The 27,475-nt window shown below is 41.0% G+C and overlaps 1 protein-coding gene across 2 annotated transcripts; it reads right to left on the bottom strand.

The window, feature by feature from the left end:
• Positions 1 to 1,294: 1,294 nt before the first annotated feature.
• On the bottom strand, positions 1,295 to 27,475 carry MAP3K2 (mitogen-activated protein kinase kinase kinase 2). 2 transcript variants are annotated; one of them, XM_081197183.1, is made up of 17 exons: positions 26,982 to 27,475; positions 18,481 to 18,550; positions 18,046 to 18,164; positions 17,655 to 17,695; positions 16,080 to 16,179; positions 15,856 to 15,969; positions 14,670 to 14,757; positions 13,976 to 14,106; positions 13,035 to 13,114; positions 12,853 to 12,920; positions 12,048 to 12,140; positions 9,711 to 9,917; positions 7,009 to 7,157; positions 5,748 to 5,879; positions 5,424 to 5,553; positions 4,063 to 4,240; positions 1,295 to 2,413 (listed from the first exon to the last, which is right to left on the bottom strand). In XM_081197183.1, exons 2-17 carry the CDS (start codon positions 18,482 to 18,484, stop codon positions 2,188 to 2,190), a joined length of 1,860 nt encoding a protein of 619 aa, XP_081053309.1. In that variant the 5' UTR covers positions 18,485 to 18,550; positions 26,982 to 27,475; the 3' UTR covers positions 1,295 to 2,187. The 2 variants fall into 2 exon arrangements, with proteins under 2 accessions (XP_081053309.1, XP_081053310.1); XM_081197184.1 differs by lacking the exon at positions 26,982 to 27,475 and adding an exon at positions 20,567 to 20,746.

Genomic DNA, 27,475 nt, shown 5'->3' with positions numbered 1-27,475 from the left:
CCTATGGTATAGAAGGAAAGTCAATCACTGGAATCACACCAGACTATTATACTTCTTTCTTTCTTTTTTGGTAGCAAAAATTGACCATTTCTTTTTTATTCACAATTAAAAGGATTTGCTTCTTTAAGAACTAAAGAAATTATTATTCTTAGAAGTCCACTCAGTATGATAGTTTCTACATTAGGTACTATATTTCATAGAAAACAGCAAGAGTCTCTTAGTGTGACCTAGAGTAAATTTTGTTCAATAAACTTTCAATTCCCAAACTTTGAGTGCTCTCATATTGCTCTGCATCCTTTAACCATAGCTAAAGGATCAGATATTATCTCTAAGCCTCTTGTACCCCTGCTCCCAACTGCAAATTTCCCTTGTTGGCTTTAACCACTTACAACTGTAAACAGGAGTTAGGGCTTGCAACTCTTATTTCTAACCTGTGGCTAAAGTATTGGGAGCGTTATATACATGCATGCAACGTATCACATGCAGAGCATTACATTGTTCCAGATCTGATTGCTGTTGAGACTTATGACATTTTTTTTAGCTTATTAATGGAAGATAGTGTCACTGACTATGCACTGTCCATGTAATAGCTGCACACCTGCAGTATGTTTGGTTTGCCAAGGATGCTTTTATACAGGCTGCACTGAATTTCCCTAGGAAATGTTTAATAGCAGCATTAAGAAACATCACCTCTGGAAAACAGACACTGTGGCACTGGAAAGTAGAATTATTTCCTTTCAGGAACTTTTCCCAATTTCTTGAAGGGACAGAAAGTATTAAAGCATTCTAAAGGGGTTTCTTTTCTTTTCAAGACTATATTCAGGTGTACAAATATGAATGTACACATTTGGGATAATAATGTCAAATCTGAAATTATTTTAATTACTAACAGTCAGATAAGGTATAAAATGCACTTTAGAAAAAGGACAGTAAAAATGGTACCTCATTCTTTGTGCCTCCATCAGGGTCAGTGTGCCGGAACTTATATTGTTGCGATGCACATGGAAACCTCCATATCTATTTCTACTCAGCTTGCTTTCTCTTTTTGCTTAAAAAGAGGAGGGATCGTCTACACTCCATATAAAAAATCTGGAAAGCCAAATTCTGCAGGCTCACCATGATGCAAATTCTGCAAATACTATTTGATTATTAAATCAAATGTACTTAACACAAAGACTTCTGTTTAGCATCAACATAAATGGTAACGGCTTAATTTTGTCACTGATACCTATTCAAGTACTTTAAAATTTCATCGTAAGCATGATAATAAAGGAAGGAAGGAAGGAAGACTGGGTCTCATTAAGTATTTTATGCAACAGACAGACCAGTTGGGACAGCATGAAGGATGCAGAACAGAAAATTATCAAGAGAGAAACTAGCCTTCACCCTGGCCACCAGAGGCCCCGTCCAGCACAACTCATTGCAGTTCTTAGCAGATTAAGCAAACTAACTTGTGGCACGTTATGTGAAGCCTGTTCTTCAACTGTAAAGGTTTATGGATCTACAGTAATCTGTTTATCTACGATTCCTGGTCTAGAACATTCACACATCAGAACTACTTGACTCAAAAGACTCTTGAACTACTTCAGCTAGGGAACCCTCCTGTATATTCTTTTAAAATTATAAATATACATTTGGTTGCAGGCGATGCACTAGTCAGATTTCTTTTCCAGAATCACCTTGGTCGGCAGTTTGAGTTTGCAGCTTTTAAACCTGTTTCCAATACTGTGGATGAGCCTCATGTCAAAGCTGAAACACAACCAAAACCTCCCAGGGCATCTATCTACATATTACAAAGAACAATTGGACACATTTTCCTTTTCTATATCTGCTAACAACATGTATATTTTTCCTGCATCCTGAGTTAATCAGTAGTGCTAGGAAAAAAAACCTTAACACACAATTCCTGGCAGTCCCAAAACTTGCCTTTCCCCCCTTAAATAAGGAATGAATATGTACTAAAGTGCTTTATGCGAACCACATCAGTACATCACCAAAACAAAAAGATCTTAAGTCCTAAATGGGGAACGAAATCTGCAGTGTAAATATGCAGAGATTATTAACAATCTATATGAAATAAAGAATCAAGAGAAACAACTTCTCCCTTGTCTTTTCTCAACCTTGTGTAAAAAAAAAGTGCAGTCAGAAAATAAACGCAGTAGGTGACAGCTGGGTTGAAGCAGGCCATCAGTGATAATGTGCAAACGTGTGTCTTAGCAGTTCATCTGCGGATGGTCGCAATTTGGCCTCAATAAATATTCGCTTCAGAAAATCCCGACCGTGGTCCGAGACATGAGGTGGCAGCTGGGGATTGGTTGGCTGTGTGGCAATTTTAAAGATGGCAGCCATTGCTTCAAACTCTGCCCAAGGTGGTTTCTCCGTGAGCATTTCTACCACGGTACAGCCTACACTCCTGTAACAGTCAAGAATGAAAAGCAAGTTGAAGTCACATAAACTAGTAAGTATCTCTACTATCTGCAGTAAGCAGACAGGGATATCTAAAGAGCACAACTTACATTCAGTTCAAAAGACTGCATTTCTTTCACATGTTGGAGTAGTGTGTATTATACCAATAATCAGAACATAATAATTTTGTTGCTAGATCTAATGATCAATCTATAATAACTTAATTACCCAACAGCACCACAAAGGGTTTGTACACTTGTAGACACATTTACCTAAAAACCATAGGCCAGCAAAAGTGCTTTGTGTTACAATTAAATTAATGATTAATCTCTAAAATGGTGGGAGACTGAAATTGTACTGAAGAAAATTAGAATAAGAAGTTTGGAGCTACATTAATTCAATATTTAAAGTTGCCCCTCAATTTTAGAACTGGCTGTTCCAGTTTGTGCATTATGGTTTCCTCTGAAATTTCAGACTGAGCCAGACAACTCTACCAACTCTCACTCACAGGGACTTCAGAAGAGAGCCACATTGCCCTTGTCGAGAAAAAGGGCATACAGCATTTTCAAAACAAACAACTGCATTTTTTTATGTGGAAAGGTTTTCGATGCTTATTGTTGTAACAATCTTATGCAAACACTTTGTGAGATACTTCTGAAAAATGACATAAAATACCTTGGAAAGCAAGGAAATAGCTGCAATCACTGCAAGAAAAGAACTTACAAATCTTCTTACAAAGAAAACTCACACACAGCAGTCTCTGAAGCTAGAATAATCTATTAGAAGCACATCGTTAATTCTCCTTTCAGAAACATAATCCAAACTAAATGCAAGTGATGCCAACAATGGTATGGGTCATGGGATGGTGACTTGAGATAAGGCCTTCTCAGTAGTTGCATCCTGGGACTCCCTTTCTGTAGAATGCATTTGTTTATCACACTGATGACACTTGGCTGTAAACTTGAAGACACTTTTGCTTGCCCAAGCTTTTAGGACATGAACATTGTCTGGAGATTCAGCAGTTCTTTATTACTGCTTATGTTTTTCTATATTATAGAGAATTTCAGATGTTTTAATCATTGTAACTATTATCATGTTGTGTAAGTGCCTGGGCTCCTGCAGGACAAAGGGCAGGATGATGATGATGATAATAATAATAATAAACGATAATAATAAAATGTCAGAGTGAAGAGTTAAAACTAAGCTTTCTCCATGATATGCTAGCTTTTTTTAAAGAAAAATATCTGGAATACATTTGTTTGTAGGGAAGAATACTACCTGAGACCCCACCTGTAACATGAAGTAGTCTAGACCCAAGCCATACCAGAGCATCAGTTCAAAAAATGGGAGCCCGTGAGCTGTATCAAAAAGGCAATGGATCATCCCAGGCTCCTCCAGAGATCATTTTCTCACATGTATTACCTGAATTTTTTCACAGATCTGTACACAACTGACCAGTCATATTGCCCTGCTTACTAATGCCATATCATTATGACACTTCTTCATAACTTTCTAATCCAGATTTGTGAACAGTGTGTCCTAAGTAGATGAAAATACACACACACACACACACACACACACACACGTGTGTCAAGCATACCATTTAATGTTAAGACCCCTGTACAACTGATTTTCATTGGAACAGCATAGACATACCAGATATCTGCTTTCCTCCCATACCCTTCTCCACTAATGACTTCTGGACTCATCCAGTATGGCGTTCCTGTGGCAGACTTCATACCTGTACCAGACAAGCAAATTGTTTGAAGCCGCTTGCTGGCACCAAAATCGCCCAGCTTAACATTCCCTGCAGAGTCTCTGAGAATATTTGCACCTGCAAAACACAGAAAGATAAGGTTTGATGTATATCTGGTAGCAGGCTAGCAGAATCTTACATGACATTACACATACATCTGCTCAACGTAGAATTCAATGTTTGATTCAGTGGCCCTTGCATACAAGTTAATACATTTGTGTACACAGATCACTTCCTGGGAAATGATCCAGGGTGTCTTGGCACTTCACCCACATAAGTAGGCCAAGGTAGAGGAGACAGGATGAGGAAGTAGAAATAAAATTACTATGTGTCAAGGGGTGTGTGAGCCTGGGGCATTTGCCATGCTGTTTTCCCTGGGCTTTGGAACTGTATATGGCTGTTTTGAGAATTTGGTGCAGTGTCCATTTCAGGACTATGAGCCAGACTCAAACTGCAACTAAGCCATGAACTCCCTCGTTGGTGATCTTAGGCAAGCTGTTATTCTTTCAGCAATATGGGGATAATACTGGCATACGAGGAACATTTTACACATTAGCATCGTAGTATATGTGAAGCTCTTTAGGCACTGAGAAAAGCACTGTGTAAACACTAAATATTGCCAACCTTTGTGGTTGAAATTCCAAATACAGTGGTACCTCAGGTTACAAATGCTTTGGGTTACAAATGTTTCGGGTTACAAACTCTGCTAACCCGAAAGTAGTTGCTCCGGGTTGCAAACTTTGCCCCAGGATGAGAACAGAAATTGAGGAATGGCAGCACGGCAGCAGCAGGAGGCCCCATTAGCAAAAGCGCGCCTCAGGTTAAGAACGGTTTCGGGTTAAGAACGGACCTCCGGAACGAATTAAATTCATAACCCAAGGTATCACTGTACTGGAAAAGCATTCACAATGAATAAATGGAAAAGATTCACCTATTGGTACCATGATAGAGTTGTTTCATGTTCTGACTGCTTTGGAGATGTTTTGAGAATTTTTTGACAAAGCAGTATGAATGAGAGAGTCTGTTAGAATTTTCTAGCAGTCTTACTTGAAATGATGTCTTAAATTGAAACATTGTAAACTACCAACAGATATATTTATATTTTAATTGCAAGAAGAACATTGAATAAAACATTGTCTTGTTTTCATCATAAAGATTTGGCTCATCACTGGCATTTAGATAATAGTTGTTATTTTTTCTAGCCACGTTACTTATCTACTGTTTGGTAAGTGCACACCTTCAACAATTCTCCCATTCTTACCTTTAATATCTCTATGTACAATCATGTTACTGTGCAAATAATGAACTCCTTCCAAAATCTGCCGGGTATATTTCCGAGTCACATTCTCCGTGAGTGCGCCATATGCCTTCAACTGATCTTTAATTGAGCCCTACAGACAAAGGAAGAATAAGAATACTGTAGCGCCTCTTTTAAGAGTAGAGTCACTCTTGCATGAAAAATGGCTGCATTTAAAAATGTTTCACAAGTTTGTAGAAGCAATCCTCTAAGAACCCTTCCCCTATCTGGCATTAACTCTAACTAGCCCACATTAAATTACTATCTATATCCAGATCTCTGGCTTACCCCAGGCATATATTCCATAAATATAGAGAGTGTTCTTTCGGGAGGGTCCCTCAAGCAGCCATAATACTGAACAATTCTCTCATGTAGAAGGTTTTTCAGAAGCTGAATCTCACATTCAAGTGCATTTACCTCCTGGAACGCAAGAGCACAGCATTAGCCTTAACAGAATCTGACAAGCAGGTTTGATTCAAACAACAATAAACGCATCATTTAACTTGCACTTGGAACTGAAGACTTCCAAAGGCCACATTGGGGCTCATCCTTTAGCTCACTATTAGAAATCCTTGAACTTGGGGAATTAGCAAACCCACCATCCCCAACTATTAAATAAGCGTGGCTAAACTGGACAGTACTTATTATTTTATCTAGTACACCACATAAAATTACCATTTTCTTATATAAAGACTGGACTTTTCCAAGTCCCTTTGAAATGAACCTGAGCAATTTAAGAGTCCTTATTCTGTTATTTTCACTGCACAGTGGCCTGGGTTTCAACCTCTCCTTAATGTCCACATGGCAAAGTTACCTTGTAGCAGCAAAAATAAAACTACAGGAAATTTTCAGAATATTATTGACTGATGATTGATTGCATTCATAGCGTACCTTTTTTCTACATGGAGCTCAAGGTGGATTGTACATGGTTCTCCCCCTCCTCATTCAATCCCCACAACAACCCTACGAGGTAGGGAAAGACAGTGACTGGCCCAAGGTCACATCCAGTAAGCTTCATGACTGAGTGGGGATTCGAACCCTAGTCTCCCAGGTCCCAGTCCAGCACTCTAACTACTATGCCTCACTGGAAGTAGTTGGGTAACAGATACAAGAGGCACCTCTTCATATATGAAGCTACCTGGACACTGCATTCCTGGTCCTGTTCTGCCTCCTCCAAGGAATGTGCAGAGGGAGGCAACATAGAAACAGGCCTTTGCAGTGGTGGCTGCCCATTTGTGGAATACTCTCCCCCGGGAAGTAAGCCTGGTGCAATCATTGTTTGCTTGTAGGTGCCAGGCTAAAGCATTTGCCCTCAAACATTGGGAAAGAGAATTAGGGTTTTTTTTTAACTTTTAATGCTCATCCTGTTAATGTGGTAAGTAAGATTTGTCCTACTATTACACATATTACTGGATGAGCATGTTCAAGTTTTTTTTAATGTTTTATACTGAGTTTTAATGTATTTTATGCTGTAAGTTGCTTTGGGACACTCCTCTGTGTGAAAGGTGGTTAACAACAACAATCAACCAACCATAACCAGTACTCTTACCTTGCTGGTCTCCGGGCTGTCAGGATCAAACTGAACTTGCTTAACAGCTAGCTCACGTCCTGTATCTGCATCATAGCATAGATAAACTCTGCCAAATGCACCCTGTCCCAGGAGTTTACCTAGTCTCCAGTTAGTTGGAGCTCTTGGGGCTGAAAACAGAATATGAAAAAAATAAATTTCTATTACTCAAAGAAAAAGGATCAGAAGATCAAAACTTCAAGGAATGTTTCAGCAAGGATTCATACATACACACATTGCATTTTGCAACGTAAGTATTTAAAGAGAACCTTTAAGACAACAATCTGTAGTAATGATCAAGAATGCAAGCCACAAACTACTCTTGCATTCCTCACTTTAATGCAACTAAATTAACTTAAAATAAAAAAGTGGCACTTTATCTGGCAGAAAAATCATTAAGCTATTAATATTATTTATTAAAAGTAAATGTGCATCAATAAATATCCCCTGAGCAGTTTGCAACATAGCATGTTGTAAAAATGCTAAACATTTTCCATCTGTCAAAAACTCAAAGAAAATACTCATTAAGCACAGCAGTGTGACTAATAGGCAGGCTGCTGTCGTCTCTTGAAAACTTATCCATGCATCTAAGGATAGAACATTAGTTAATAGTTAAGTAACTATTTAGTTTCAGTCTGTACCAGATGCCTTTTCAGTCCAAAGTATCTCACACAAAAGATTACTTTGGACTGAGGAGGCACCTAGTACAGACTGAAACTAAATAGTTGCTTATGATAGCAATGTACTCAATTAGGGCAACAAACCATTACAGTTGCTCAGTCACATTCAACTTAGTAACTTTACCCTGTCAGGTGTGAGGAAAGTTTTTTGTTAAATATGACACAGTTTTTGTGAGGGACAATGTATTGAAACATTTCCTCCTAATGTCCCAGGTGTGCCCATGGTGTATCTATTTAGAATTACCAATTTCTCCTCAAAAGTGCTAGAAGCTAGTAATGCAAGATACCTGTGTGTATTTGACTTTTAGGGAGATGTCTGTGCCAGCCGTTCTTCCAAAGAAATAGGCACATGCAATACATAGGCCCTCTGCAGGCATTCAGTAGGAATGCAGAAAGGGACAAGCAGGAATACACATGCTGAGCTCCATTGTCTCAGTGTCACTGTGCATGTCGGGCACAAACTCCAGCTGATGCGTGATCAGGGTGAGTCTGAAGGGGTCTGCTTTACATGTGGGTTTTCCAGCAAGGACAGTCCTGGGGGCTCTACCCACGAGCACCACTGACTGCTGCTTCACAAGAGCCAGGAGGCTTATATGAAAGTCATTCTTGTCCTACTTTTCTGTAGGTGTAAACTGCTAACACGCAAATAGCAGCACAGGAACTCACCGGGACAAAGAGACTCAAAGTAATTGAAAAGAAAAGCAGGCACGCAGGCAGTCCAGTAGAGATTGGGGAAAGTACATGCAAACTTTAAAATAATAGCAAAAGAAATTATTTGAGACAATCATCAGACAAGCAAAAAAATGAAGATCCGAAAAGCTGCCTTGTTCAGATTGATGAAAATGTTGCCATGGCTGGTCTTAGTACAGGGTGGATGGAGTGACCACTCCAGGCACCATAGGCCATTCTCCTGAAGCATTTCCAAATGAGAACAAGAGGGCCAGGTTCAAGCCAAGCAGGTTCAACCCACTGACAATGTCAAGAACTGACACCTTGGGGACGTTAATAACCAGTGGATATAGGGATAGAGAAGGGACGTGGGTGGCGCTGTGGGTTAAACCACAGAGCCTAGGACTTGCCGATCAGAAGGTCGGCGGTTCGAATCCCCAAGACGGGGTGAGCGCCCGTTGCTTGGTCCCTGCTCCTGCCAACCTAGCAGTTTGAAAGCACGTCAAAGTGCAAGTAGATAAATAGGTACTGCTCTGACAGGAAGGTAAACGGCGTTTCCGTGTGCTGCTCTGGTTCACCAGAAGCGGCTTAGTCATGCTGTACGCTGGCTCCCTTGGCCAATAAAGCGAGATGAGCGCCGCAACCCCAGAGTTGGCCACGACTGGACCTAATGGTCAGGGGTCCCTTTACCTTTACCTATAGGGATAGAGAACTGAATAAGCTAAGCTTGGGTTCACCCCAAATCAGACATCACCACCTCTAGGAGAGTATCCTCAATGTGATGGCACAAAATTGTGTACAGTCCAGCACTTCTACGGGGTAGAAAATCTGTCAAGCATTTGGGGTACCTTATTCATTTCCACCCACACTGGCTGTTATTAGCATGGAGGAACCATACTGGATTGAGTCTTATGCTGAAACGAAGTGTTGGCCCAGATGCCAGAAGATCATGACAGCGACTGCCATCAACGGATTTTACTGATGATTTGGCAAAGAAAATTTACAAAGTAAGTCCCAGAGGTTTTTGTTTTTCAAGATTTGGTGTTAATAGGTTTTAATAACAAAATTTAATTTACAAAAGAGGGACCCATCTGACCCCAAATATTCCAAAATATTACATTGTCAAGTGACTATTACTTTTCAGCCATGTCCAGCAACTGGGAATGGAAAAGGAAATCTGTTTTGTATTGCACTATATATATTTTGGTATGGGGTTGTTGTTTTGCTAGTCTGATTGTTCTCTCAAAAACAATTCCTTTTGCAATCATTTTAAAGTTACCTTATTTTTACTGGACTTGTCTGTCACATGGCATTATATGCAGCTTTTTTCCTTACAGCGGCTAGGCGGACTGATATCCATGACTGTCAAAGTAGGATTGTCTATGTCACTTCCTCTTCTTCGCATCCGCCCATCTTCATATTCTGGAGTGAAAACACTGCTCCCACTGCTTGTACTCAATGAGTGATCAGTTGGGCTGAAGCTAACTGGGGATCGTAAGCTGTTTCCTTGGGTTCTCCTAGCTCGTGGAAAAGTTTTACGGCCTGCAGAAATGAACAAAGAAACCTACAATACAGGACCATGAAACATTATTTCCATTTGTACATTCCACTGGAAGCAAAGGACTGTAACTGAATGCTGGATAGACTAGAGCCACGCTTTTCTACCTCAATGGCAATCACAAATGAACAGAGCATGCTACCTCTAGATTAAAAAAGAAATAAAGAAAAGTGCATAGGATGAATGAGGAATAAGGAAATTCCTTCCAAAGGAAATGGATCTAGCACCATCTCTTGGGAGATTGTACACATTCAGCAGACTTGGATCCAACTCTTAACACAACTTTTTCTGTGTGGAAGGAGGAACTTAACTTGGGGAAAGGCCACAGCTCAGTGGCAGGCAGTCCCAGAGTCAATCTCTGATGGCATGTACAGGAAAATGTCTCCTATCTAAAACCCTGGTGATTCCCTGCCTGTCAGCAGGCAAGTGTTTCTCAGCCAGTGGGTTCCAACCTGCAAGTGGGGCACAAGGCTTGTACAAGTTGGCCAAGGGCGTTATAAGTAAGCCCAAAATAATTACTGCTTATAATCCTTCATTGGTAGGATGAATACCTCTTACAACTTTTATTATAATGCTGTGTTGAAACTTGTAACTGAACATGGGAAAGAGTAAATTTTGCATTACAGCACTTGCAAACCGCCTTCTGGTGGCTCAAAAGTGTTATGGAAATTTTTGCCTGGATACCTCAAGTAACAGCTATAAAACTGGCAAACTTGTAGTTAAAATGCATGAGGACCTAAGGTCCTAAATTTATGTGATAATAAATCAATAGGCACCATACCAAGTCAATTTTGATGTGGGTTGCCATATCAAAAAAGACTGGGAACCACTGGGGTAAACATCCCTGCACTAGATGGACCAAAGGTCTGACTTGGGATAAGACAGCGCCCTATGCTCCTCTGTGACAACGAGGAAATAGATCTCTCCTCATGAGACACTCCTGCCAGATGAAGGTAGTTTCCACTCATTCCTTCCCCTTGCAGCCCCCTGAAAAGCTGTTTCGAAGGGTTGAGGGCCATTCTGGAATAGAACTTGGGGTGGTGCTGGGGGCTGCAGTGGAAACTTTGCAAATACTGCCTTCCCCTCTCTCCCTTCTTTCCTCCAGGGCGAGACTCCGCAGGATCTCAGCCCTTTCTGCAAATAGAGAACTTCTTTTGTGGAAAGACAACTATGGCTTTAAAAATATAGTACAATGCAGTAAAATATAGTACACTGTTACCTTTATTAAAACTGGGAGTAATTGAAATGAGAGTCAGATACAATAATGCAGTGTTTCCCAACCTTGGGCCTCCAGCTGTTTTTGGACTACAACTCCCATCATCCCTAGCTAGCAAGACCAGTGGTCAGGGATGATGGGAATTGTAGTTTAAAAACAGCTGGAGGCCCAAGGTTGGGAAACACTGCAATAATGCCCGTGGGTAACAAGAAACAATGGAAAATTTCCCATAGCTATTTAAAAAGCAGAATCCACAATTAAGTCGTTGGCAAGAAACCCGGCTCAGCTGCCTCTGTGTAATATTTGTATTTGTTATGCTGGAAGCCAATGGAAGTTAATTTGGGATTAAATTCCACCTAATTCAAAGGGGTTTACTAACACGTACATAATATGAAAGTGGCGAAGTTGTAGAGCATTTGCTTTGTATGCAGAAGGACATCATGTTCAATCCCTGGCGTCTTCACGCAAGGCTGAGAGAGAGAGCTTAGTCTGAAACCCTGGAGAACAGTGCACAGTCAGGGTAGACAACACTGAGATAGCTGCACCAAGGGTTTGACTTGGTACAAGGCAGCTTCCTATGTTCCTAAAGCAGCAATCCTACATTTAGGTTCCTTTTTCTTTTTCTTTCAAACAGTGATTTCCGCCTCTAGGCCATCCAGAAAACTCATGAAAATTAATTATGTTCCTAAATTCATCACACACTGTTATGGTTGCATACAACAGATCAAGAATTAAGGAACATTCCAAACTTGGAAAGGAGACCAAGAAATACCTTTTTGTATTGCAGAGCACACACAACTTAATATTAAAATTTCCTCCCTTCTGGATAGGAAAGTGCATTATGGTTTTTTGGGGGGAGGAAGCTTTCACGAAAGTGTTAAGGGGCCCACAAACTTACCATCATTGTAGTCTTGATGGTGGTATGAAATATGATACCTTCGAGGGTAAGTTCCACCTTTGCCAAACTTCTCAAATATAGGAAGATCATAATCTAAAGGAAAAAACAATTAAGTTCCTGTTCTCAATTGGGCTATTTTGGGTTTGGATGAAAAAGTTAAGTGAGTTAGTCAAATGATCAACCAAAAATATCAAGGGGACAGAGTAATTCCCCTGTTAGGAAAGGCTGCATTATTTGGAGTTTTTTGGTTTAGAGAAAAGACGAGTAGGAGGTGACAAAACAGAAGTTTGTAAAATTATGCATGTCATAGCGAAAATGGACAGAACAAAGTTTTTCTCCTGCTATCATAGCACAAGGACACCCAACAAAGCTGAATGTTGAAAGATCAAGGACAGATAAAAGAAAGTACTTCTTTACACAGCACATAGTTAACCTATGGAACTCACTCCCACAGGATGACTACCAACTTGGATGGTTTTAAAAGAGATTTAGACAAATTCATAGAAGTTAAGGCTATTAATAGTTATTAGCCATGATAGTTCTGCTCTGCCTCCACTGATTTTTTGCGGCTTATAAGTGCATGCTTCATCTCCACTGATATACTGATTTACTAGCGTTTCAAAAAATAGTAATGAACATACGGTTGTTCATACTTTTCATACTTTTGTCATTGTTACAACAGCCTCAAAGACAAATAAAACGTTATTAGGTTAAACTTTATGCATACATCCAGACACACAATGAAGTTACAGTAGAAGATTTTGTAAGGATAGCATCGGAAACTGTACGTATTTGTTTTACCTACCAGAAAACTCTTGGTGATTATCTGGGTAGCTCTGGGCTCTTGGCATCCGGGACTTCGGGTAGTTCTCCCTATAAGTAGAAACACTGAACTATTACATCCTTGTGTAAAGCACTACCTGAATTCTGTTACCTCATTGTTTTAAAGATCACAGCAGAAAGAAGCGCAGATTATGTGGTTCTTACCCATCTAAAGGGCTGTCAAGCGAAGGGCAGCTTCCTGAGCCAGAGTTTTCAGGACTGCTCAGTGATAGCGGATCCAGCATCTGGAAACAAAAATACAAGAAAGTTTGAAGAACTATCACTACAAGGATGTAACATACATAGGCAACATGCAACGAGCTAGGGAAACACAGACTACGGTTGTCCAGGCTCTGCTAACATTCTGGATTGCTTACTGTAACACATTATACATAGTGCTACCTTTGAAGATGTCTCAGAAACTTCTGTTAGTAACCCAGTAGCTGCATGATGAGCTAAGTAGACACTAGCCAAGCACAAATTTGGATACTGGGAACACCTTAAACCAGTGTTTAAGGAGATACACTGGCTACCAGTTCATTTCCGGGCATAATTAAGTGTTGGTGTTAGAGATGAGCACGTTTTCTCAAGCTCACCTCAGATTTATTGGTAAATTATCAGAGATCTTCAGGGGATGGGAATGAGAAAAATCTCATTCCATTTTTCTGAATAAATCTGGTAATTCAGAAAAATGTCCCTGTGTAAATATTCACCAACCCACATCGCTCCCTGAAACCCTCCCAAGAAACATATCTCCCCCCCCCCCCCATTCACTTACCTTGCAAGCAGTAACAGCAGCAGCATCAGGGGCATGAAGGAAGAAAAGGAGGGAGGTTTTTCCTTCCCTTTCTACCACTTGCAACACTGCTTGGCTAAGCCTGAAGGATCATAGCATATATAGTTGTACCAAGAGTTGCCTTTGGGAGAGCTGCATCTCCCCTGGCCTTTACACCATGGTCGACTGTTAGCCGTTAGGTCAAGATAACAAAGAAGGTAACAAAGGATCTTAAACAGCAAAACCTTAATGCAGTAGCCCCTTTTAAAGGAAATGCAGCAGCCCCCTAAATGCAGTAGCCCCTAAAGGGAAAATGAAAGAAAACACTCACCTGATCCATGCTTTCTGGAATGAACTCGCCCTCACTGTTTATACTGGTGAATGAGCCATTCCGGGCCACATGGTGCAGCTCATCTGGAATGTATCCTGGAGGGGGAGAGCTTCTGTCACGACTATAATAACCTGTGGATTTTTTGAAATATGTGAGTAAATTATAAAAATCCTTTTACCAGAAAGAATCATCTACTTATATGATTTTAGTATCAAAGCATGTGACATTTATTTGAACACCCACAGATGCTGCAAGGCACACAAAAGAAATAAGGTTTGACTATCTCTTGGTAGAAAGATAGTCTACCAAGTGCGGTTCAATGCCGCACTTAAGTGATTGTTCTGTCAGCACAAGTACTTCGGCTTGCCAGACAGAATGATTTCCTCTGTCCTCTGCCTGCTGCCGTTCTGGGGGTTCTCCTGACCCTCCCAACCAGGATTTGGGGAGGGAATAGGGGCTACAGAGGGAGAAGAGGGGTGCAAAAGTCACATTGCACTAGGACTCAATGCGTTGGTCTCCTCTCTCTCACCCACACACAATGCTTACCTTTTTATTTATTACATTTGTATCTCCAAATTTGACCTCAATTTAATTCTCACATCAACTCTGTGAAGTATATTAGACTGAGAGATATTGATTCCCTCCACTCACCACCCAACCAACTCAAAACTGTAAGAATATGAAGTTTGCTTACCTATTACAGAAAGCCTGTTTTTCCTCTCAGTCACTCTGAAAACTGTATTATCCAAATCTTCCAGCGATGGCAGAGGCTCAGTATTACTCTGAAGGTGAAAGCATGGAGCAGTTTATTTATCCCTTAAAAAAAAAAAAAGAAATCCTCCCACTCTTGTACTTTTCAGTGAATGGACTGTTAAGGAGGACAGGTGCTATTTGCTGCCGTGCCTACACAACCTTAGCAGCTCTTTTCGGACCACAAATTCAAAAAGCCAGTTACAAAAACAAAGGAATTCAAAGATTAAAAATATGTAAAAAAGAGTATTTTAAAACTGGGAAGAAATATTCTATTTCTGTCAGTAATATTCTACTTTTATCATCATTCTAGCCCAGGCATAGGCAAACTCGTCCCTCCAGATGTTTTGGGACTACAACTCCCATCATCCCTGACCACTGGTCCAGATAGCTAGGGATGATGGGAGTTGTAGTCCCAAAACATCTGGATAGCCGAGTTTGCCAATGCCTGTTCTAGCCCATGAAAAAATACTTTTGCATCCATCTTTCACACAATGGCAGCTATCAGCACTAACAGATAAAAAAATATACAGTCGCTAGCAGTCTTTGAATTGACGCAGATCATGTATACATCACCCCTTCCCACTACTTTGGCGAGGCAAATAGTAAGAAGCAAAAGTTTGCAACTTATAAAAGCAGCAGTGTGCTGCCTAATCCAGTGCCCTCCATATACTCTCGTCCCTGTTCAGGCATTCAAATGTGAGGAGGGAAGCATCCATGAAAGAGCACACTAGCTCTGCATCTTCCCTGCTGCCCTCTGTGGGTTCAAATGCAACTATCTGCATTAATGAAGCCTCCTTTACTCATGGAGGCTTTCACATATTTTGGAACGCTAGGACCTCAGGGAACCTTCTTGAGTGTGACCTAAGAGGGTGGAGCTCGGGTGGTGCTCTCTAATCCCCATGTGTTAAGTTAATCCTCATAATGAACACCTGAACAGAGATTCCGAAAACCAGCCATCTGGATTTCTTCACCTGAGCAGATAACACACAAACAACCAAACAAAGCTAGTTCAAAACAGACCAATGGATTTGGATTCATGTGGACATGTCCCAAACACAGAAAGTTCACTTGTGTCATATGATATCTGAATACACACACACACATCCGTATAAATAACATGTACACACCTGTGTGTTTCCATGGGCAACAAGCAATATCTTGAGACTCTTCATATGAACACTTCGATCAAGAAGCTGTACCGCTTTGTCCAGGTCATCCTGTGTAGCTAATGGGATCACCAGCTACAGGCAGAAAAATATACACACAGAACAAGGTCACAATGCAACCTACTCACAGCTGATGTGATTAAGGAATAACACAAACAACTACTATTCAAGAACCATTCTTTTACCTCATTATTGCTGTAATGCAAATTCATTGACTGTCCAAAGGCAACTTTAGCTTTTGATGCAATATCTTCTAGCTTGACAGGTCTAGGAAACTGTAGAATTCTGTAATATAAGGTATAGGTATATGGGGGGAAATCCACCAACATGAAAACAAGTAGCTATTGATGACAATGATGAAAGTTAATTTTTTGTTCATGGAATAGTGACATGCCGGGGGTGGGGATAAAAGCATGTTTTCATAAGGTGTCACACTCTCTCTTAAAAATCAAATTATTAAAAAGTGCATTTACTGAAAAGTCAAAAACAGCACCCAAATTAATAACCCCACATTCAGTAAAGTGAATCACTGAATGTACATGATTGCTGCTGGGTAAACTATTGCACTATTCCGGAATACTGTTTCAACCCACCTTACACCAAATAATTACTGCAGCTGAAAAAGTAGTAGTCAAATTGCAGCTTGCACAGTGAATTAACGAGCTAATCAGCTTCCGAAGATAGATTTTATCAGCCATTATAAGATTTTCTAAAGTTAGAAAGTCATGCTTAGAAATGATTTATTTAAGATTTGCAGCAGGCTTAAACTATGTGAGTCAATACCTCATTAAAGTAAAACTCTCCTAATTGCGATACATCAACTTGGCCAAGAGTTTCTAGGAAATTAATTCCTATGCCAAAGGCAAACTATCTTGAAGATTTGAAATACGTGCTGTGTAGTCATTTGAGGTGAAATACTAACACAGAATAAATTTGTTCACCAAAATAACCTGAAGTCAGTTTTTAGCACAAGAACAGAAGCTAGATCATTTTCCAGGTTTGATCTCTCTGAACATTAGTAATTTACTCAGCAGAAACAGAAACTAGCTGACCATCACAAACCACGCAGGTGCATGAAGGCTCCCCCATTTTCTTTGGGATTCAGGAGTAGCTGGATGCTATAATTGAGCTTACTTTGCATGTGTAATTAGAATTATAGAATTGTAGAGTTTGAAGGGACCCAAGGGTTATCTAGTCCAACCCCCTGCAATGCAGGAGGAGTATTATAGGGTGTGCATGTGTCAAAATAAATGATTTTATTAAGATATATTGCTCCTTATTCTATTCTAGGAGCAAAAGATAGCAACATATATATTTCACACATATACACGCATTTTTAGCACATTTCTTAAGTTTCTCTTTTCTAAACATTGACGTTGGATAGGCATCTCTCTATTCTCTATCAAGCTTTGCCAATACTCCATAAAGCTACAAAATATTATGGGTTGCATCCAACTGGTTTTCCTTCACTGACAGAAGACAATTTGATTCAGTGGAATTTTTAGTCAGTGAAACAGGGATCACAGTAATCATTAAAGAGTCATCTTCCTTTTGCACACACACACCCCATTCTATAGTCCATACTGTTCTGAAGGGTCCAGTAACCCTTTGCAGCAGATGTGGGAGTTCTAGGGGGAATTATTAAATATTGCCTCAATTCCCATTCTACTGGATCAAAGAGCCTTCCATCTGCCGAGGGTCATCAACTGGATGTAACATTCAGAATGGATTCTGGAAACTTGTGGATTATCTTTTTTTACCTTTTCTCTCCTCGGTGTTCAAATTTGACTCGGACATCATTCTGTAAAAGAATTACACACATACTAGAAAACAAAGCTGGGAATAAATATTATTTGTGAATATTCCTCCCTGGATTGCAGACGGCCAACAAATATTCTCACACACTTGAAGCAACATTCTTTGGCAATGGAAGAAAAACTATTGGGAAGTGGGAATTTGGGATATGCATTACTCTAGTACACAGGACACATCTGTTTAAGATCTGTTCTGCAACACTATATCCCTTTCATTTACCTCATAATTTCAAAAATATGTACACCACAAGGTGGAACATTCCCAGCAAGTGGAAATCACTCACATCAAATGCAGAAATACATTCTTCATTGTAAGACAAACACATTACAGGATTACCTGTTTTTTCGGTGAAGATGATTTTGCTTTCCCTGTTTCTTGTAGAGGCAATGGAGGGCGACTTGCCTTATGAAGGACTGCCAAATCCTGCATGATTGACTTCAAAGCTTGCTGCTCATCTGTTTAGAGAGGAAAAAAGAACTATCTGTACCCACTATCCATAAAATGCCTTTGAAAACAAGGTTTATTGTTTTTAATACCTCCAATAAAATAAGTAGGATCTGAAGATTGTTCTGATTGTACATTTTATTAACTCATATATATTCAGACTGTCTAATGTCTCAAGAACTACTTTATATTCTAACTTATGTTGTTAACATAGATTTCCAAATTTTAATATACACTTGCAAAAAAATTCTGTTTTCAATGATGGTTTGCATTATGAACACAAGGCTGATGTACTTGAGCTAAATTGAGTTGAACCCAAGAACTCACCCATAGCTGCAGCCAGCCAGCAAACCTTTACTTCAGAAGAATGGTTCTCCCATTAGAACCCTTCTGTTGCCTATATGAAAAACAAACACATAAATTACAGCAATGAAGAGAATAAACAGTTCAGAAAGGACTATGATTACAGGCATAAAAAAAGAAGATTGCTATGTCCCAAATGTTAAATATAATAAGCCACTGGAAATTAGTTACAGGTCAGCCACATCCTTTCCCATCAGCTTCTTCATGAAGAAGTATGGATGAAGACTACTATAGGAATTACTTGACTACTGTTCGTGAATAGCCAACAATGCAATGTTGTAGCTTTTGCTGTATTATGAAAGCTCTGCAAACCACAGTCCCTTTCTCAGACCTCCAAATTACCATGCAGCAGAGAAGCATTATGTTGGCTGTACTGACACAATAAAGCTGTTGTTGTTTTAACCTCTTCTTGATCTTAAATCATATACTAAAATAATAAAAGAAACCTGTCTGGACAGATATGACTGTAGGGATCACAAGGTGGGGGGGGGGGCAACAGAGGTGGTAAACTTTAATAAAGATGAAATATATTTGTGAAGTAAATGCCACTCTCCTCTAAAGAAGTAAAAAGCTGAAGCTCACTTACAACTGTGTTGTCATAATAATTATATATTGTTTATTACATTTTAGTCACCTTTCTCAAAATAACCTGAGTGACTATATGTATGAATATTTAAAAAATGAAGTTTAAAACCATAGGGAAAGTGAGCAAATCCATAGAATACTAAAAGCATGCACCCATAAAAATTAAAATCAGAACCAGCAGAAAAAATAAATTCAAGCAAACTAATCAGTACTAACAGATCATCACATGCCATCAATGCTTGAAATAGACAATTCACAGGATTTGTTGAAAATTCAGTGTCCACCAACATTAGAAGACCAAGTTAAGATTTACCCAAAATCAGATTGATTCAACAATAAAATGAAACGCTATGGAAGACAGGTATCCTCTGGACTTGCTCATTTGTCGAACTTAAATCCGGAAGTGTGCAGTTAACATCGTTGTAGGTTGCTACACTGTTACATGCATATGCTGATTGTGTTTATCTTGGTGTGTCTTATTGATACATTACTATGAATTTTGTTGTTTTATTGACATTGTACACACTTTGGGCCTACTAGTAGTGAAAAGCAGATACATTTTACAAATACAATAAAACATAAATTTCCCACCCTAGTGGCGCCTATGCACCATTCAGAACAGCTAACAATTAAAACCCAGAATAAAATACAATTCTTTTTAAGACATTAACAAAATATAATTAAAAGAGAGCTAAGTTGTAGCAGCTAAAATAGAGATTAATATAATCTACCCAAATGATAAAACAATACCTGCCCAAACAAAAAGGTTTTTGCCATATAGTGAAACACTGTAAAAAAAAGGGGGGAAGCATCCAAGTGTTAAAAAATTTAGGTGTAGCTGCAGAGAAGGATGTTTATCTAGACCCTAGCAACCATGCCTGCATCATACTGTAGCTGGGCACCAACCTGGATGGCTTTAGAAGAGAACTGTACAAATTCATGGAAGATAAGTGGCTATTAGCCATAATGGCTATTCTTTACCTCTGTGGTCAGAAGCAATATGCTATGGAATAAAGGTAAAGGTACCCCTGCCCGTATGGGCCAGTCGTGTCCGACTCTAGGGTTGTGCGCCCATCTCACTTAAGAGGCCGGGGGCCAGCGCTGTCCGAGGACACTTCCGGGTCACGTGGCCAGCATGACGAAGCTGCTCTGGTGAGCCGGCACCAGCGCAGCACACGGAAACGCCGTTTACCTTCCCGATATAAAGCGGTACCTATTTATCTACTTGCACTTAAGGGTGCTTTTGAACTGCTAGGTGGGCAGGAGCTGGGACCGAAAGACGGGAGCTCACCCCGCCGCGGGGATTCGAACCGCTGACCATGCGATCGGCAAGCCCTAGGCGCTGAGGTTTTACCCACAGCGCCACCCGCGTCCATGCTATGGAATACCAGTGGCCCAAAACCACAGGAGGGGAGAGTGCTCTTGTGCTTGGGTCCTGTTTGTGGGTTTCTCAAAGGCAGCTCACCGTGACAAGGTGCCGAACTAGACGGGCCTTTGGACTGATCTGGCAGGCTTTCCTTCTGTTCTTACAGCTGGGACATAGAGAAGAGCATCTCAGTAATATCTTAAGGTGAGGGCAGGAGGATACAGGAGGGGGCTGTCCACAGTATCCTGGTCTTAAGTCACCAACACTTTGATTTATACTTTGAAACAAATCAGTAGTCAGTGCAGCCTGGCAGGACAGGTGTAACATCATCCCACAAGCCAGCATTCTCGACCAACTAGTTTCAAAAAACTTTGGAAAGGTAGCCCCACGCAGAGCATGCTTCAATAATCCAATCTGGATGCAACTACGTCTACATGGTCACCATGACCAGGTCCAACCTCGTAGGAATGGACACAGTTGTCACACCAGCTAAGCAGGACAAAGGCACTCCTGGCTACAACTGCTCTTTGAGCACCCAGGTACAAAGCAAGGTTCAGAAGCACACAACCCACCCAAACTGTGAACGTGATTCTTCAAGGAGAGTACTGTCAAATTTGGAACAGGATGAACCCCTATTCCACAACCCCTTTGTCTTGTCTAGATTAAGTTTCAATTTATTAGCCCTTATCCTGCTCAATACTGCCTCCAGACACCAATGCAGAATATCAACAGCTTTCTGTTATAGATGATTGCAATGCAAATGAAAGTCTGGTTTTATATATGTGTTCCTATCCGAACCAACTAAAGCCACAATTCAAAGAAGCTGCTACATGCATGTACAGGAACAGCACCTCCGCATTTTACTTTCTCAGCAGGTTTGCATATGTATGTTTCTGTCTACCTCCATCTCTCTCCCCATCATATCAACTATATTTAAGTACAGTGGTACCTCAGGTTACATACGCTTCAGGTTACAGACTCCGCTAACCCAGATATAGTATCTCGAGTTAAGAACTTTGCTTCGGGATGAGAACAGAAACCGTGCTCCGGCGGCACAGCAGCAGCAGGAGGCCCCTTTAGCTAAAGTGGTGCTTCAGGTTAAGAACGGACCTCCGGAACGAATTAAATACTAAACCGAGGTACCACTGTATTTTGTACTCACACAAAGTACTTGAAACACCACTACCCATGCACAAGAAGAAACCAGCTAACCCTGAAGATTGCAGGAGTACTATCTATCTATCTATTTAGATGGGAAACCATTTGTTTTTTGCAAGAGCAACCTGCAACACAATTTTGGAGCTTAATTTCCTACTGGTGGTTTCCCATTTGGAAAACCAAACCAGGTAATTCTGAAACCTATCCATTGGGCACAAAATGCTGACTGACTGTCATGAAAAACAACAACTATAAACTACAGTGGTACCTCGCAAGACGAATGCCTCGCAAGACAAAAAACTCGCTAGACGAAGGGATTTTTTGTTTTTTGAGCTGCTTCGCAAGACGGAAACGTCTTGCAAGTTTGTTTCCTTTTTCTTAACACCGTTAATACAGTTGCGACTTGACTTCAAGGAGCAACTCATAGAACGTGGTGTGGTGGCCTTTTTTGAGGTTTTTAAAGACTTTGGTGATTTTTGAAGCTTTTCCAAAATTTTCCCGACACCGTGCTTCGCAAGACGAAAAAAATCGCAAGACAACAAAACTCGCGGAACGAATTAATTTCGTCTTGCGAGGCACCACTGTATGTGGGAGCGGGAATGCAATGGCCAGAGAAAGACACAGATACAAAATGGATCGACAAGGCCATTTCACTGTCTTGATAGGTCACTTCCTCGTTCACACACATAAACTACTTTAAAGTGTCCCCAGGGTCAGAATTGAGAGCTGTTCACAGAAATCCAAGATTCTAATGTATCTGGGATTCAGCACAAAGGTGTGTTTGCTACCTCTGCTCAGAATACTGACTGTTAGATGGGGGACCTGTGGGAGGCAGAGAGGAGAATGGGACAGAGTGGCTGGAACCCTGAACAGAAACAGTCCATACTCCACACTGCATTTGTACAGACTAATAGCAATCAAAATTAGCTAAGTGACAGCCCTTCGGAACTATCCATGCAGAGGAGGAGGAGGAGGTTTCACCAGGCTTGAAAGAACCCCAAGGTTTTCATAAATTAAAAACAAATATTTAGAGGGGAAACCATCAGTAGGAAATTAATCTCCAGAACAGCCCAATGGGGGCTGAATATACTTGGTAGCCATAGAATACTGGCACTGCATACGTATATACAGAGGTAGGTAGGGGAGAATAGAGTAGCCGTGATGCTGTACTAAAGCACCCCACACTACAAAATTGTGTTGCAGGTTGCTCTTGCAAAAAACAAATCTTGAAAACTAAAAAAAAAATGGGCTGAAATGAACAACAGAAACATCTGGATATTTTAAAGTCAGAAAGAACATGTGTGTTGAATTATGAAATTCCTCTGTTCCTAACACTTTTGAAACCCGTCTGCTGCCTAAACAATTAAGACTGAAGATAAGCAGAAAGTTTCATGGATTTGGGTAGTCTTCAGCACTGCACACATTAAGTTGAAACTGTTTATTTTATTTTAAGTATTACTCTCTTCGCAAGCCAAGAATTTCATAACACCAACACTATTTAGCTGGCAAGGCTGTATAGAGATTATCACTGAGAGTTGTTCTTGGTACAGGTAAGGAAAAAAGTGCCCCATACTATTTATCTTATTTGGGGGGGGGATTATAGACTGCTTAACGTTAGAAAAGTTTGAAGCAGAGTACACATATACAATAAAAGACAGCATAAAATCAATAAAAACAAACAATAAAACACAAGAACACCATCATAAACATACAGGAAACAGAGATACAAAGAGACAGAGTCCAGCCTTAGGGGACAGGAGAGGCCTGAACAAGGTGTGGCTTCAAGCAGATAACTGATAGATTGCACAGGGAAGGGCCTTCCAAGCGTACAAAATGCTCCTTCCAATTCATCACTCAACAATGGTGAGGAACCTTTTTGGCCGAATGGGCCATATGTTTATCACCCTCCACTCCTGCAAGTCAACTCTGACAGAAGGGAGGGACAATCCATCTATAAATCATCTGATTTCATAATGATAGCAGATGACTGTCAAGTGCCAAAACCGGAAGCTTAGCCCAAAGTCTTTGCAAGCTCTAGGCTTGACACCTGAGCACCAAACACAGGGCTGGCAAAGCCCCCTGTACAGCAGCTACCAAGCACCCAACAACTAGTTGATAGCTGGGCACTTGGGAACTATTGTAAAATAGGGGTGTTGCTGGCACTGCCAACTGGCAGTGTATGCCAAGGTGCTTTTGGCCAAACCGTTCCCTTACATACCCCACACCTGACATCAAAATGACATCATGTGTAGGACAGTTGGGCAGAGTTCATTTGAAATGGCCTCAAAGACCAAACTGAGTGGCTTGGTGGCCCAGAATAGGTCCATGGACTGCAGATTCTCCACCCCTGCCATAAAATAATCTTTAGGATCCACTACCACCAATAGGGTTTCAGGTTGATTAGCTAAGAGATCAAACAGCTCTTTCAGGTAACCTGGCCCAGAGTAGTTCAAGGCTTTATCTGTCAATTACAATACCTTGAACATAGCTCAGTTCACATACCAACCAATGTAGCAAGTTATGCAGAGTACAAGAGGGTGGGAGCAATAATGTTCAGCTAATAAATGGTTTAATGGTTCTGGCTATACAGACCTCTCTTTTTTTTACATCAAAAAACTTTACAGCTACATTGCTAACCACTTCTTTGCTTTTTGGCATCAAGTTAAATGTGTTCTGTGAGTTATTTTATAAGTGTCATTTTCTACCAAGGTGATAATTAAATCATTTCACAATTTTACAGTTTCTAGAGGAAGTCTGCATCAGCATTTACTTGGGCTGAAAATAGTCTGAATGACAACCCTTTTTGTAATGTTTTAATATTGTAATGTTAACATGGCAAGGAATTGCAAGAATCAAAATACTATTTTTCCTCCCCCAAAAAAACATTGCTAAGTTGTTTATCCTATATGCTTCTGCCCTGACAGCAACATCTTTCAGCTTGTTATGATCATGAAACTGAATTTTGTTCCTAAATTAAAATATACAACTGATAGTCACAAATTTGCAGCACTGAAGGGGGGAGTGGCAGTTGAAAATAGAGTTTGAGTAGAGTGAGAAAAGTCAGGGAAGGCTCTGTTGTGTTAGCTTTTTGGTATTAGCTTATGTGTTGTACCCACCTCTTGTATTTCTCCTTGTTAAAATTGGTTTAGACAACAACAACAACCCTCAGTGTTCTTACATCCCTGCTTTACTGAAGCTTCTGCCATTGTTTGAGTACAGGAAAAAGGGGAGAAAACTGAAAGGGGAAAATTGGTTGTTTTAAGCATCTCCCTCAGGTCTGCCTCATGTGAAAGAGATAAAAATGTGGAGCCCTCAGATATTCAATAGTACCTTCACAGAATGCATTTCTGTTCTCATGTGTTGTCTGGTCCCATGTATTTCTGGTCCCATGGAGTTACAGATTCAATGTAGTAATTTAGAAGATATATTTTATTAACAAGCAAACACCCATATATGTACAACATCCATCAACACAAGCTAACTAGCATACTTGCTCTTAAAATTCTATTCCTCTTAAAAATGTAGTAGCATATCAGCATGGGGTATATGTGCAAAAGAGGCTACAGAATAGGAGAGAAGAGAAGGCATGGAATTGGTGGGTGGTCTGTGTGCAAGGCAGAGTTAGAAAAAAATAGGAAGGAGGAGGTAAGAAAAAGGGGTGAAGTTGAAAATGGGTGCAGAGGAAGTTGCAGAGAAGGAGGGAGTGGGAGGCATGGGAGTTGGGATGAAGATGAAAGCAGAGGAATAAAAGGCTCTCCCAGGAGGGGATGATGGCTTCATCATAACTGGATGGAAGGTGAAAAGGATGGTTAGTGGATGCAATGTATTTGAGGAGGAAGATACAGGAGGTTACTATGGGGGTGGTCTGTGTGCAGGGGTTGCACAAAAAGAGAGAGGGAGGCATGGATATGGGGATGAAGGTGAAAACAGGCATTCAAAGCAAGGTTGCAGAATAGGAGAGGTGGCTTCTGAAATGAGGTTGGGAAAATGAAAAGTGAGCTTAACAGTTGCGTAGAGTGGGAATGAAAAGGGTTAATGTGGAGGAATTCCAGGGGGATTTGTGAGTGGAGAGAGCACAGATACAGTATTCTATGAAAATTCATTATTCCAAAAGTGAACTTCCACTAGCCTTTTTAGCCATTCAACAGAAAATAAGCATGAAACACAAATATCACTAAGTTGTGGTCAGCATCTTTCAGCTTTGATCTTCTAACCAACAATGTTGTGGCAAACCCTGAAGAATTTGTTTGCAAAGTAAGAACGGAAGCTAGATAAATTCCTTGCATGTATTTCCACACTTCACAACTCAGGGCAAAAGGAGCTCTTTGTTCACTTTCCCTCTTGAAAATACCTGATAGGCAATTCTCATAAATTCACAACATCAAGAACTCAAGTAAAATGACATTAATAGGGTAGTACAAGTTACAAGCCGCAACACATAAAAAACAGCACATTCACCCAATATTCCTTGACAGTAGAAGTCACTCAACTTGACCATAACCTCTAACTACACTCCACAACTACACACTGAAAATTGTCACTAGCCAACATGGCCACCAAAACTGCACCAACTCCTCCATAAAATCCCAAATCAGGATTAAAACCCCGTTTTATACTTCTAGTAAATCAATATCTCATTTTAACATCAAGCCTAATCTGTGCTGACATCCTGTTTTTTGAACCACAGTGTTAAACTGTGGCCTACTTCTTACCTGATGCTCTTTTGCAAGTATCTTGTGGATTCTTGCTTATTTCCTCTCTCTCCATACCTCATCTCTGCAGTTGAAACCAGATTCCTCTGCTGGAGATGTGTCTTTGTGTGCACGTGTGGTAGCAGAGCAAAAAGACGCTATATAAAAACCTTTTTTCCATTCTCAGATAAATGTACACACAGTGTGACTTATTCCCAAATAAGTATGCTTACGCCAAGCCTTATGGTTTAGAGAACTCACAAACCTCACCTCCTTTCCAAAGACACACACACATGCCAAAATCCCAGCCACACTCTTGATAGCGGGACTTACATTTGAGTAGACACACACGCAGGATGGCATAGAAAGAAACCACAATTTACTCCTCCCCTTTCTTCCTCAATGACAACTCAAGGGTCCTCCCAAACCCCGAATCCCCAGAGACTTTCGGTACTTGGCTTTTCCCTATTACAACCGCAACCAGGAAAAGTGACCCACTAGAAATAAAGATAATATATCATATATAATAAATATAGGTTACATGCATGGCTATGAGCTCCAAAGGGGAGTGGGGTCTCCTACACCAAGAGCAAGAGGCTCCTTTCCCCCATCTCCTCAGACACCAGAGCAGGCGACATGAACGCGCGCGCGTGCACACTACCTACCTGTGGGGCAGAGACGAGGAAGTGGGGGGGGGGAGGCGGAGGGTTTCCTCCCCCCCAGAAGCCGGCAGCTCCAGGCCTCGAACACCGGAGGGGTCCAGGATCCTGGCTTTCAGCTGAGGCCAGACCCACTCTCAACCCTCACCGGGTACCGGTGAGGAGCGCGGGGGGGGGGAGAACAGCAGGCCCAGCAACACCCCCTCCGAAGGGAGGGGGGCAAGCAGCACGTCGATGCGGGGGTAGGGGGACAGACCCACAGAAAGAGCCGGGGGGGAGGTGGAAGTGGCCAATGAGGCAGCGGCCCCCCCTCACTCTCCCCTGCGCTACCCGGGGGCCGGAGGGGGAAGGGAAAGAAGCGCGCAAGGAGCCCCACCACCCCAACCCGGTGCCCGTCTCCTATTCGAGCAGACCTTTCCCCCACCGCCACCCCTCACAAGCAACCCCTGTTCTTTTTCCTCCTCCAGATCTCCTCAGGCTCCGCCTCCCCCCACGCAGGA

The sequence above is a fragment of the Podarcis bocagei genome (assembly GCF_964188305.1).
Source record: "Podarcis bocagei genome assembly, chromosome: 1".
NCBI lineage: Eukaryota > Metazoa > Chordata > Lepidosauria > Squamata > Lacertidae > Podarcis > Podarcis bocagei.
The sequence above is the reverse complement of the archived record's forward strand: the minus strand, read 5'-3'. Positions and strand labels throughout refer to the sequence as shown.

What these genes read in the sequence shown, in the direction of transcription:
- MAP3K2 (XM_081197183.1), bottom strand. An exon ending in GAACACCGAGGAGAGAAAAG is followed by an intron (nt 16,180 to 17,654) that starts GTAAAAAAAGAT and finishes CTTATATTACAG; the next exon opens with AATTCTACAGTTTCCTAGAC. An exon ending in TGCATTACAGCAATAATGAG is followed by an intron (nt 15,970 to 16,079) that starts GTAAAAGAATGG and finishes TTCTGCCTGTAG; the next exon opens with CTGGTGATCCCATTAGCTAC.